The 12426-nt window shown below is 53.9% G+C and overlaps 1 protein-coding gene across 1 annotated transcript; it reads left to right on the top strand.

The window, feature by feature from the left end:
• Window positions 1-65: 65 nt before the first annotated feature.
• Window positions 66-12212, top strand: LOC140913803 (zona pellucida sperm-binding protein 1-like). Its single transcript, XM_078853430.1, has 14 exons — window positions 66-97; window positions 1034-1278; window positions 3033-3154; window positions 3324-3458; window positions 3606-4086; window positions 5270-5413; window positions 6233-6417; window positions 6504-6601; window positions 9397-9524; window positions 9618-9807; window positions 9896-10046; window positions 10258-10342; window positions 11378-11503; window positions 12073-12212. Exons 1-14 carry the CDS (start codon window positions 66-68, stop codon window positions 12210-12212), a joined length of 2262 nt encoding a protein of 753 aa, XP_078709556.1.
• Window positions 12213-12426: the final 214 nt, after the last annotated feature.

Raw genomic sequence — 12426 nt, forward strand, 5'->3', positions numbered from 1 at the left:
AGCAGGCTGCTTGCCTGGGCTGGGGCCAACTACCAGCAGCAGAAGGAGGGGGCCTTGGGCGGAGCATGGGCAGGGCCACGCGGGGCTCTTTGCGGAGGTACAGCCTCCCCAGGCTATTGTACGCATCGTCCATGGATTTGGCTGGCTCCAACTTCCAACCGCTGGATCTTGTTCTACCCTTCTCCACTCGATTAAAGAGCCCTTTAATAGCCAGTCTTTTCGCCCTATGAATGTACTTGGGCACTGTACTTGAGCTACTTCTTGATCTCCTTTTCGATAACCTAAACTGACTGAGCACTGAGAATCTCTTGCTAGCCGGCACTTCTTTCAGCCGGCAAATTGCATTTGTGACTCTTCTCTGTATCCACTCCAGTTTTTCAATAACCTAATCCCACAGAACAAGAAAGAAAAAGGCCTCATTCAATACCATGGCCACCTACACACTGACTCGACCTTGTGCCTGCCCGCCCGCTTCGAATCATAGAATATCAGGCTTGGAAGGGACCTCAAGAGGTCATCTAGTCCAACCCCCTGCTCAGAGCAGGACCAATCCCCAACTAAATCATCCGATCCCAGAAGGATACACTGACTAGACCCCTCGATTCCAGGCAACTTGGCCTTCTGATTTTTGGGGCACTTGGGGTGTGCTTGAGCCCTGTTTTTATGCTTTTCTCTGCAACTGTGCGGGCAAGAAACTTATTTTTCTTTTGAATGCACACTGAGGTTCTCAGCTAGTTCCTTGTTTCCAGGAGATGGGGCTTGAAATAAAACATCAGTTACCATGGGACTTGCAATAAAATCCTGAGAGCTGGCAACACTGAAAAGGTAGCGTAACAGGAGGCTTCAATGGGAGGGGGGTCTTAGGGCTGAAGGGTTCGATGGTTATGTTTCCCTTTCACCCTGAGCTTTGCACTTTTCATCCGGCCCCTCCCCACCACCAGGCAGCTCCCCAGGTGCTGCCTCTCTGCTCATCTGATTCACACCCCGCCCCCTCCCCACCACTCACTCACCCTACAAAGCCCCGCTCCCACAGCCTCTCCCCTTATGAGAAGTGGCTGCTAGACAGGGCTTCTTTCTTAGCATCTTCAGCCATGGGGCTGGCCTGTAGGTATTTTGTGGGCTTAGTGCTGCTCTGGTCCCTAAGGATAGCCCTTGGGCAGGGGGACTTCCACAGGATCAGTTTCTCTGTCTTGCAACATGAGTATGACTGTGGAGACTATGGGATGCAGCTGCTGGTCTTTCCCAGCCAGGGCCGCACCGTCCGCTTCAAAGTTGTGGGTAAGTAGCTGCCTGGCTGCTTCATGAGAAAGCTAAGAAGCCTCCTGCTCGTCTGCCCTCTTAGACATGCAGGCGGGTTTTATGGGTCTCTTGTGGAAACCTCTTACTTCTACAGTATGTAATGAGAGCTTTAGGAAGGGAACAAGAAGGTCCTACTCTAGTGCTTTTTGGTGGCCTGGCTGTTGCCCTCAAATCTTGAGTACCCTGGTCTCCTGAAGTGAGAGTCTGTGGCTTCTGTCCCCTGGAGAAAAGACTGGAGATTGCTACCTGGATTCAACGGTTAGGGCTAAGTCTTTCCTCACAACAGCCTGCTGACCGTGACCCACAAAATAGCAGAGGGTAAAGAGGGAACCCTGCTGGGGGGAGACTGTAAAAGGACATACCAAAATGTGGCTGGGTATCCCAAGCTCTGGTGTAACTCGGCCCTTTGAGCTCCAGACGCCTGGATCCTGCGCCCTCTGTGGGCGATCACCTCCCTGTTGTCATGCCCAAGCATGGGATGGGATGGCCTGGCCTGGCCTGGCTCGGCCACTCTCAGCCCTCCTTGTTAGGGGGTTTATTCCTTCACCCACTTACTTCCCTGGTCCTTCTCGCATGAACAGAGAGCAACAATACCCGAAGTCCAAAGATGCAAACAATTCAAAGTTTATTGGGGGGAACTTCCAGCAAGCATGATTGCAGTTTCCTTCCTTAGTGTCCTCCTTCCCAGCTCTGACACCACAGAGCCTTACACCTGTGTCCCTGTTCCCATTCCTGCCCATAGCCAAACATGATTCCAATTTCCTTACCCCCATTCCCTGTTCCCATTTCCCCCTTTAGCAAAACATGATTCCAATTTCCGCACCCCTGTTCCCATCCCCTCCCACCCATGCCCACTCACTTCCTTATTGACTACAGATTATATAGTCAAACTTGAGTTCTGCTTAGCTATACCTTAACCAATCATTTTCCTGAAATGTAACTAACCAATCCTAACACATTGGTACATGATTATGTGCCCAATTATATCCCACCACCTTAATGAGTTTACACCCAGCAAAATTAATTATACAGCAGACAGAAACCATCACAGAACCAGACAGAGATTATACAGACAGACAAACAATAGGAAAGTGGGAACTATAAATGACAAAAACAATACAGGAATGAGGATTTCACATCCCAGCTATTGATGAGTGAGTGCTTGCCAGACAGGATGCTATCAAACTAAGTTTCCTTTTACATTTTCTAGGCACTTCCCTTTCTCTGGAGGTGATAGGAATACAATCCTGTCCTGATAGTGCCTAACAGCCCAATAGCACCTTATTTCAATGTGACTAGTTTGGAATGTGAGGATGTGACCCTTCGCTTCCCAACTTATGGCTGCCTCTGTTGCTTAGCCAAAGGCCTTAGCCTAAGAACAGGGCCTCAGACTGTCACAGTAAGAGAAGGCCCTTACACCAGCAGACAGTGATTTTGATTCTTTCTCTTATACCTCTAGAACTAGCCAAGTGATAAGAATACACCTAAATTCTGAGAGTATAGGCCTTGACAGACAGGCCTGAATATCTATATCCTAACACTCCTGGCTCTAGGTCAGACTTGGTAAATGACGGCCGTCCTGTATCTTTGGAGCTGCTTCCCACCATGCTAAACTCCACTAAACTGAAGGATGTGACAAACCACTGTCGCTGTTCCAAACATGGCTACTTGGCTAAGCTTCATCAAGGGCTTTAACTCTTCCTTACCCACGACCTGTATGACTCTCTCCACAGATGAGTTTGGGACACCCTTCGAAGTTACCAACTGCTCCATTTGTCTCCATTGGGTCACATCTGGCGAGCAAGGAGCGATGATCTTCTCAGCTGGCTACAATGGCTGTCATGTGCAGAAGAAGGTGAGGGGGGTTGGCACGCCTCACCCCAGTGTACCTGAGCAACAACAGAAGCTGGAGATGGGTCCATACCTGCAGTCACAGCAGCCTGTGCAGCTGGGGGGCGCTGCGCTTAGCGCCTACAGAGTCTGTTAGGCCACAATACTGACTGATTGGTGTCTCTTCATTGCAGGATGGGCGTAACCACCTGCAAGTCCGAGTGGAGGAACTGCTGAGCGCCAGGGCCGTCGCTGCCACCTATGATGTGAACATGACCTGCCCCAAGCCCACTGAACGTGACTTAACCCCAGAGGAGACCATGCGCTACGTGCCCCAGCCGCAGCCGGGCCTGGTGCGCCCGGTGCCCCAGCCGCAGCCGGGCCTGGTGCGCCCGGTGCCCCAGCCGCAGCCGGGCCTGGTGCGCCCGGTGCCCCAGCCGCAGCCGGGCCTGGTGCGCCCGGTGCCCCAGCCGCAGCCGGGCCTGGTGCGCCCGGTGCCCCAGCCGCAGCCGGGCCTGGTGCGCCCGGTGCCCCAGCCGCAGCCGGGCCTGGTGCGCCCGGTGCCCCAGCCGCAGCCGGGCCTGGTGCGCCCGGTGCCCCAGCCGCAGCCGGGCCTGGTGCGCCCGGTGCCCCAGCCGCAGCCGGGCCTGGTGCGCCCGGTGCCCCAGCCGCAGCCGGGCCTGGTGCGCCCGGTGCCCCAGCCGCAGCCGGGCCTGGTGCGCCCGGTGCCCCAGCCGCAGCCGGGCCTGGTGCGCCCGGTGCCCCAGCCGCAGCCGGGCCTGGTGCGCCCGGTGCCCCAGCCGCAGCCGGGCCTGGTGCGCCCGGTGCCCCAGCCGCAGCCGGGCCTGGTGCGCCCGGTGCCCCAGCCGCAGCCGGGCCTGGTGCGCCCGGTGCCCCAGCCGCAGCCGGGCCTGGTGCGCCCGGTGCCCCAAATATATCCTCCACCAAGCAACATAGGTGTGTGGGGGTGTCTGTGACCTCTAACTGGTTTGAGTGCATGTGGGTCCCCTCTAATGGAAGGTTTCATGCTCCACTCCTGTGGTGGTCTTCAGAGGAGCTGAACCTTGTCTTGAGCTGGTGTTGACAGTGTTGTAAGCCATAATCAAAAATGAGATTCGTTTAGAAATCATGCTCTTCCCCCACCCGCCCCCAGTTTATTTGAAGGGGAAGGGGTGGCTATTTGCCTTCTGGTTTTTCAAAGTTTAGGGGGAAGGCACTTGCTTCCAAAGTCTGTGAGCTTCTTTGGCTCAAAATCCAGTCACACATGCACCAATGTGTCCTTGCGATTGGCTGCTCAGAGGGGCTTCCCCTGTTCCTCCAGTATCCCAGGGTTTGGGATCTGATGTTGTATCCCTTCGTATCTCACCCCCACATCTGTTTGCAATCTGTCTCCTTCACCCCCCATGTGTCTCTCACAGGCTCTTCACAGCTCTTAGTCCCTCCCTCTCCTAGAGTCCTGTCTAGGCCTCCCCCTAAACCAGAGTGGCATCCACTTTGCCTGTAGGTACAGCTTCAGTCTCATGAAAGAAATTCGCAGCCATGTTTATGAGGGACACTTTCCTCTGATCGGCTATGGGGAAATGGTGGCCAACCTGCTAGCTTCTGCCCCATCGTCCGTAAAGGGAGATGGTGACTTCAATAAAGGAAAAATTCATAGAGCAGGCGTCTGCTCACTATTTCATGAGATGGCTAGAGAAACCCACCTCAGAACTGCTAAGTGATAAATTACAGTTGACCACACTGCTGGCTGTGTTGAGGGGGCTGTAGGGTGTAGGTGGGGGCTCTCCTCTGACACAGCAGCAGATCAGGAGCCTGAATTTCCAAGTGACATGTTAAGCCTGCTATCAGAGAAGGGCAACATGCTACATCTGGAGGACAGGGGTGGGGATCTGAGCACAATGCTGTCTGAGGTGGTATGTGGTTTGGGGTTATGGTTGTGGGGGGCAGGGTGAGCTGGGATGGAGGACCACTGTGGGAGCTCTTGCAGCCCTTTGGGGAAGGGGAGGAGGGTTGGACTGGTGTTGAGGTCAGCCACTTGTCCAGAGGTCACTACAGATCTTAAAAAGTCTCTGGGGAAGGGTCTCTCGTGATCTCTTTAGAGGCTCTCTAGCTCTCCTTAATCCACACCCTGCTGTTCTAGGGGCGCATCTCACAGAGGAGCAGTGCCGTGTGGTGGCTGGGAAGATGCCCTGTGCGGATGCCCCAGGCCAAGCTGCTTGCTTCCAGGCTGGCTGTTGTTATGATGAGACTGACCTCACCACTCCCTGCTACTTTGGCAACACAGGTGGGAGACCTGCCCTCATGTCAGGTTATGGAGCCTTTTGTCATCTCTGTCCTGGGAAGCTTGGTGACACACCGTACGTCTCAGATGAGTTTGGTCACCACCTACTAGCATGGTGAACTAGACTTGGATGCAATGTCTTTAACTCTCACCCTAGGCTGCAGCTGGCATCAGTTGTGTGCAAAGGGATTCTTCCTACATCACGGTCTCTCCTCAGTTGCCCAATGCCTGGCAGATCTTGAGAGCCAACACCAAATGTGTGGTGGCAGAGGAAGACCCATCAGACGGTACAGGCTGGTGCTCCATCATCAGATCGATGGATAACTTTGCCGGCTTGTGTCTCGTTCCTGCACAACATGAGCTGCAATCATGCTGTCTCAGACAAACCCACTTACCCCCATGGGGCTTCATTTGATAGATTCCAAAGCCAGAAGGGACCATTGTGATCATTAGTCTGTCTGATTTCCTGTATAACACAAGCTATAGGATTTCCCTGAAATAATTCCTCCAGCAGATCTCTTGGCAGACATCCAGTCTTGCCTTGTCAGTGATGGAGAATCCACCATGACCCTGGACAAACCATTCCAAGAGTTAACTACCCTCGCTCTCAGATCTACACCTTATTTAAATACTTAGACTGTAATCAAGTCACCCCTTAACCTTCTCTCTGTCTAAAGAGACAGAATTTGGTCACTACAAGGCCTGTTTTCTAATATTTCTCATGGCTCTTCTCCAATCTATCATCCTGAGTGTGGCATGGAACTCTTGCCCAATTCCTCTACCAGGAACATCTATACTTAATCCTGCTCCTTTGTGTTGCAGTCACTGTTCAGTGCCTCCTGGATGGTCACTTTGTTCTGGTGGTCTCCAGGGACATGTCTGATCACCCCATCATCCTGGAGAGTGTCCGGCTAGCCTATGCCCAGGCAGGGTGTGACCCCATCAGGATGACTGAGGCTTTTGTGATCTTCCGCTTCCCCCTCATGCAGTGCGGCACCACAGTCCAGGTGAGGGGACACCCACGGGAAGCCAGGGTGAGTGCTCTGCTCAGGGGTTTGGGGGACTAACCTGCCCCATGTCTCCACTCTTCCAGGTGATCCATGACAAACTGATCTATGAGAACCAGCTGATCTCTGGCATCGACATCCGGACTGGGCCGGACGGCTCCATCACCCGGGACAGCACCTTCATGTAAGTTGGCCTGCTCTGTTGACTAGCAAGGAAGTGATGGTGAGCAGTCTTCTGGCCTCACGCTTCCACTGTGGAAGGGCTGGGACAGCACCTTCATGTAAGTTGGCCTGCTCTGTTGACTAGCAAGGAAGTGATGGTGAGCAGTCTTCAGCCCTTCCACAGTGGAAGCGTGAGGCCAGATCCTTTCCCCTGGCAAAGATCTGATCCATCAATTTTCCAGCAGCCTCTCCTACCACCAAAGGACTTAGGGGATGTTCTACAGGTATGGATTCCCTGCAGTCACAGACATCCCCTTTTCTGAGTGGGGGAATGCACCTGATCCCTAATGGGGCATGGGGCAAAATCTTGCTTTGTGAAGGGAAGGACACTCTGTGCAGCTGACTGTCCAAGAGTCAGGATTTTACGTTGTCTGATCAAATGCCAACATTGGTCAGCCTCACCTCAGTCCCTGGAAAAATCCTGCAGCAGGTTGTCAAGGAATCCATTCTGAAGCACTCGGAGGAGAGGAAGGTGATCAGGACCAGCCAAAATGGATTCACCAAGGGCAAGTCGTGCCTGACCAACCTGATTGCTTTTTATGATGAGAACTGGCTCTGCGCATGTGGGGAAAGCGGTGGACATGATATACCTTGACTCTAACAAAGTTTGTTACAGTCTCCCACAGTGTTCTTGACAGCAAGTTAAAGAAGTAGGGGCTGGATGAATGAATTAAAGGTGGCTCGAAAGCTGGCTAGATCATCAAGGTCAACGGGTAGCAATCAACAGCTCTGTCTAGTTGGCAGCTGGTATCAAGCGGCATGCCCCAGGCGTCTGTCCTGGGGTTGGTTTTGTTCATTATCATTAATGATCTGGATGATGGGATGGCTTGCTGAGGGTGTAAGTTAATGGATAACACTAAGTTGGGGGGAGAGATCTAGAAAAATTGAAAATTGGGCTAAAAGAAATCTGAGCTTCAATAAGGACGAGTGCAGAGTCCTGCACTTAGGAGGGAAGAATCCCATTCACTGGTACAGGCTGGGGACCGACTGGCTAAGCAGCAGTTCTACAGACAAGGACCTGGGGATTACAGTGTACGAGCAGCTGGCTACGAATGAATAGTGGGCCCTTCTTGCCAAGAAAGCTACTGGTATATTGGGGTGCATTAGTAGGAGCATTGCCAGCAGATGGAGGGAAGTGATTCCCCTCTCACCAGCAGTGGTGAAGCCCATCCGGAGTACTGTGTCCAGTTTTGGGCCCTCACCAACAGAAAGGATGTGGAAAAATTTGGAGATTGCCCAGCAGAGGGCAACAAAAATGATTAGGGGGCTGGGGCACATAATTTATGAGGAGAGGCTGAGGGACCTGGGCTTATTTAGTCTGCAGAAGAGACAAGTGAGGGGGGATTTGATAGCAGCCTTCAACTACCTGAAGGGGTTCCAAGGAGGATGGAGCTTGGCTGTTCTCGGTGATGGCAGATGACCGAACAAGGAGCAATGGTCTCAAGCTGCAGTGGTGGAGGTCTAGGATGGCTATTGGGGACGGGACTATCCCTCTAGGAGGGTGGTGAAGCACTGGAATGGGTTACCTAGGGAAGTGGCAGAATCTCCATCCTTAGAGGTTCTGAATACCTGGCTTGACCAAGCCCTGGCTGGGATGATTTAGTTGGGGTTGGTCCCGCTTTGAGCAGCAGGTTGGACTAGCTGACCACCTGAGGGCTCTTCCAATCCTAATCTTATGATTGTAAATGCCACTTGCTGTGCGATCTCCAATGACAAGTAGGCACAGCCAGCCTGACCCGAGAAGGGCTCCATGGGGCCACCCTGAGGGACTAATAACTCCCTACAGGGTTGGTAGAAAGAAAGCTTGATGTAGGGACTGTTGCCCCCTTACTAACATTCAGTGAGGTGTACTGGTTGGCTAGCTCCCAGTACTAAAAGGGGAAGGATCTATGGGAAATCAGGACCCTGAGAGTGACAGTCCCCAGGAACAATGGGGAGAGGCCAGTGCTCCAGGTCAGCCTGACAGGGTGGGCAGGCTAATCAGAGTCAGGAGGCCAGGGAGGTCCTGTCCTCCGTGTGAGCTGGATTTGCCTGGGTCACAGAGTCAGGTCATGTGTTTCCTTTAACCTTTCCCATGTTTCCTTCTTTCTAAAATAGTTGATTAGATAACTTGCATTTGCTTTACCTTGTATGTAATGCTCATGGTTCAGAAGTGCCCAGTGCAGAGAGTACCCCGGAGTGGGGACACCCTAGCCCCAGTCCTAGGTGACCACAGCAGGGTTGGGGGTCGAGCCCCCTCTCCCCCCCTCCCCCCAAGAATCCTGGGCCTAGCCTTGTTGGGGTTACGAGAACTCTGCCAGACAGGAGAGTGGAGGGGAGCCCTGAAGGGCAGGGAGGCCACTGGATAAAGGAAGTGGGAGCGAGGACTCGGATCCTTTCGCTAGCCCACTTCACCGGGGTAGTGCAGAAGCCAGGAAAGTTCCCCACAAGAGCAGGACTATTCCCCTGCTTACATTGAGAATGCTGCCAAAAGAGATGTGAGGACAAGTAAGCAGGTGCTTCTAGCCTGTCTGAGAAGGCCCCCATGTGGCCGTGCTCAGACACTCCTGCTGAGTCCCTGAGTTGGAGGGAAGAACATCTGAGTTGCTAAAAGGGTTGATCCACTAGCATCCTTGGATGTCTCCCATCCAAGTACTGATAGGGCCTGATCCTGCTTGTCTCGAGCACTAATAAGGTCACTGCCAGACACCACGTGGCCTCAAGCTGAAGTCACAGAGCATCAGCCCCTGTCTCCTCCCTCTGCTCTCTCCTGTGCAGCCTCCATGCTCGCTGCATCTACAATGCCAGTGACTTTCTGCCAGTCCAGGTCGAGGTCTTCTTGCCCCCCACACCTGCTCCAGTCACCCAGGCAGGACCCCTCCGGCTTGAGCTGCGCATCGCCACAGGTAGGTGACCCCTCACTCCAGCACGGAGATCCCATCCCCCTGAAGGACCACAGGTGTCTCAGCTCTGCTCTCCTCCTACCCTCTCCCCCACAGACCCGAGCTACAGATCCTATCTCTCAGAGAGAGACTACCCTGTGGTGAAGGTGCTCAGGGACCCTGTCTACATGGAGGTTCGCATCCTGCACAGAACAGACCCGTCCCTGGTTCTGGTTCTGCACCAGTGCTGGGCCACCCCAAGCGCTAACCCCCTGCAGCAGCCGCAGTGGCCCATCCTGGTGGACGGGTGAGTGGCTGGGATGGAGGGGGAGCATGGCTTGGGGAGGAGGAAGGCGGTTTCCTTGGTCCACCCTTCTCTCATGTCTTGCTCCCAGGTGCCCGTTCCTGGCAGACAACTACAGAACCCAGCTTGTGCCCGTGGGCCCTGCCTCATCTGAGCTGCCCTTCCCGACTCACCACCAGCGCTTCGTCCTCTCCACTTTTGCCTTTGTGGACTCCGCCTCCCAGGTGGCACTTGAGGGAGAGGTGAGAAGGGGCCCACATATAAAGCGGGTGAGGAGGGGGAAGTCGGAGTGCAGGGGCAGGAGCTCCTATTTTAGTCAGGTCCTGACCTCCTCAGTCTCTGCTGAGGCGCTGCACATGCAGAACCAAACCGATAGCTGTGGATCTACTTCCTGCCTCCTACCAGCACTGGCCAGTCACTCACTAACTCCATTCTCACTTGTGTGGATTTTAGGTGTACATTTACTGTAGCGCCTCAGCTTGCTACCCCTCCCGGCTGGAGCCCTGCAGGACCCTGTGCCCATCAGGAGCTGCTACAAGTAAGTCGGAGTGGTCTGAAATCCATGTGGGTTTCTACAAGCTCCCATCCCAAATACCAGAGGACTCATAGTGAACAGAGATCTGCCTGTCCTGCTATATCAGAGGTGGGCAAACTACCACCCACAGGACCATCCTGCCCAGCCCCTGAGTTCCCGGCCGGGGAGGCAAGCCCCCAGCCCCTCCTGTGCTGTCCCTCTCCCTCGCAGCCTCAGCACGCCTCCAGCACTCTGCTCCGGTAGGAGCTGTGAGCTCCCACTGCTCTGAGCAGCATCATAAGGGGGTTGGGATTGGAGAAGGGGCAGAGGGTGTCAGGGGGCAGTCGGGACAGGGGCTGGTTGGATTGGGCAGAGGTTCGGGGGGGCAGTCAGGGGGCATTGGATAGTCATTGGAGTCCAGCAGGGGCTGTCAGGGAGCGGGGGGTTGGATAGGGGTGTGGTCCCATTGGGCAGTTAGGGGCAGGGGTCCTGGGAGGGGGCAGTCAGGAGACAAGGAGTTGGGGGGCAGAGGGGGTTTCTGAGGTGGGCAGTCGGGGGGCAGGAATTGGGAGGGAGCCAGGCTCTTTGGGGAGGCACAGCCTTCCCTACCTGGCCCTCCATATAGTTTTACAGTGCTAATGTGGCCCTCAGGCCAAAAAGTTTGCCCAGCCCTGTGCTATACACTGACTGCAAGGCGTTCAGCCCAGCTCGTTATGTACCTCTACCATGTCCTGTAGCGCTAGCTAGGGTATGATGGGCTAACACGAAGAGGTAAATGGCCTAATCTCCTACAACTGCCCTATGTAGGAGACAATACTAGAAATTGCCTCTGGAGAGTGGAGTGTCTGCTGCTCCTGATGAAATGGCCTTTCTTCCCAACTTCTCCCACACTTCAAATAAGCAATTCAGGAAGATCTAATACCTGGTACCACAACCTGTCAGGAGGCCTGTAAGGACTCATGGTTGAGTCCATGGTGACGCTGCATTTCATCACGATGGGCCCTCTGGTTGTGAGTGCGCTGGACAGACAGCTCCCTAACTCTCCATTCCATCTGCCAGGAGGCCGCCGGTTCCTGGATATCGACAATGGGACAGGAGAGCCCCAGGACCTGGTGAGTTCTCCTGGCCCTGTGATCTTCCAGGAGAGCCCTGAGCCGTGGAGAGAGCACGTCTATGAGAACAAGGGTGAGGTTTCTGTTAAACCCTAGTAGGACAACTGGCATCTTGCACAGTAACCTGGAATACAGCAAGTCAATGCTGTCTAGGGGGTTCAAATATAAATGTTCATGGGGGGAGGGGGGCTACATGCAGAAGTCACTCCTTGATGATCCATATGTAAGCTAATGCTGGCTGACACCATACCTGTGAGTGCTTCCTATGAGTGGGCCAATGTTGGGTTATATCCTTATCCTATGGACATTCATAGGATGTCTCAAAAACCAGCAAACTTGGGGGAAGCGGGGGGGACACTATGGCACCTCAGTGGTGACTTGTATGCCCTGAGCCTCTGTGGCACTCAATGCACTGGGGCTAGCATTGCCTCTGCCCTCTATTGGATGGCTATCAATGGGATGGTGGTGCTGGCTCACAGTCTAAAAAGTGAGTTGACAATTCAAGTATCTTTCTGATGAAGGCTGGCCTAAGCGGTAGGGGGAGCACCACTGGGGCAGGGAAGTCTAGGTGTCATCTCCACACTTTAGACCCTACAGAAATCTGGATTGTCTTAACCTCTCCTCCTCCTCCTCCTCCTTCAGACCCTGTCTCCAGACTAGACCTGACCCTGGTGCTTCTGGCCATGCTTTCATTGGTGGCTGTGGCTTCTCTCGTTACTGTGACACTACTCCATAGGAGAAGCAGCTGGATGACAAGGTCCCAAATCTTCCATGGCAGATGACTGTAAAATAAGGTAGAGGAGCAGAAATAAAATCTCTGGAGTGCACTAATGTCTTGTGGTAGCGTGTGTCCCTCTGGGGGAGGGAACAGCAGTTGTTGAGGCCAGGGGTCTGCTACTAGCCTTGTAGCTCTTCCCCATTCAGCAGCAGAACAGACCTCTCTGCAGGGATAGACACCAGAATAGGATGTAGCATAGAGGACAGGAAGAAGACTGC

The sequence above is a fragment of the Lepidochelys kempii genome, chromosome 6 (assembly GCF_965140285.1).
Source record: "Lepidochelys kempii isolate rLepKem1 chromosome 6, rLepKem1.hap1, whole genome shotgun sequence".
Classification (NCBI taxonomy): Eukaryota; Metazoa; Chordata; order Testudines; family Cheloniidae; genus Lepidochelys; species Lepidochelys kempii.

Coding starts and splice junctions, on each gene's coding strand:
- LOC140913803 (XM_078853430.1), top strand. CDS start 66: ATGGGCAGGGCCACGCGGGGCTCTTTGCGGAG. Junction 3,155..3,323: donor GCTGTCATGTGCAGAAGAAG/GTGAGGGGGGTT, acceptor TCTTCATTGCAG/GATGGGCGTAACCACCTGCA. Junction 10,047..10,257: donor AGGTGGCACTTGAGGGAGAG/GTGAGAAGGGGC, acceptor TGTGGATTTTAG/GTGTACATTTACTGTAGCGC.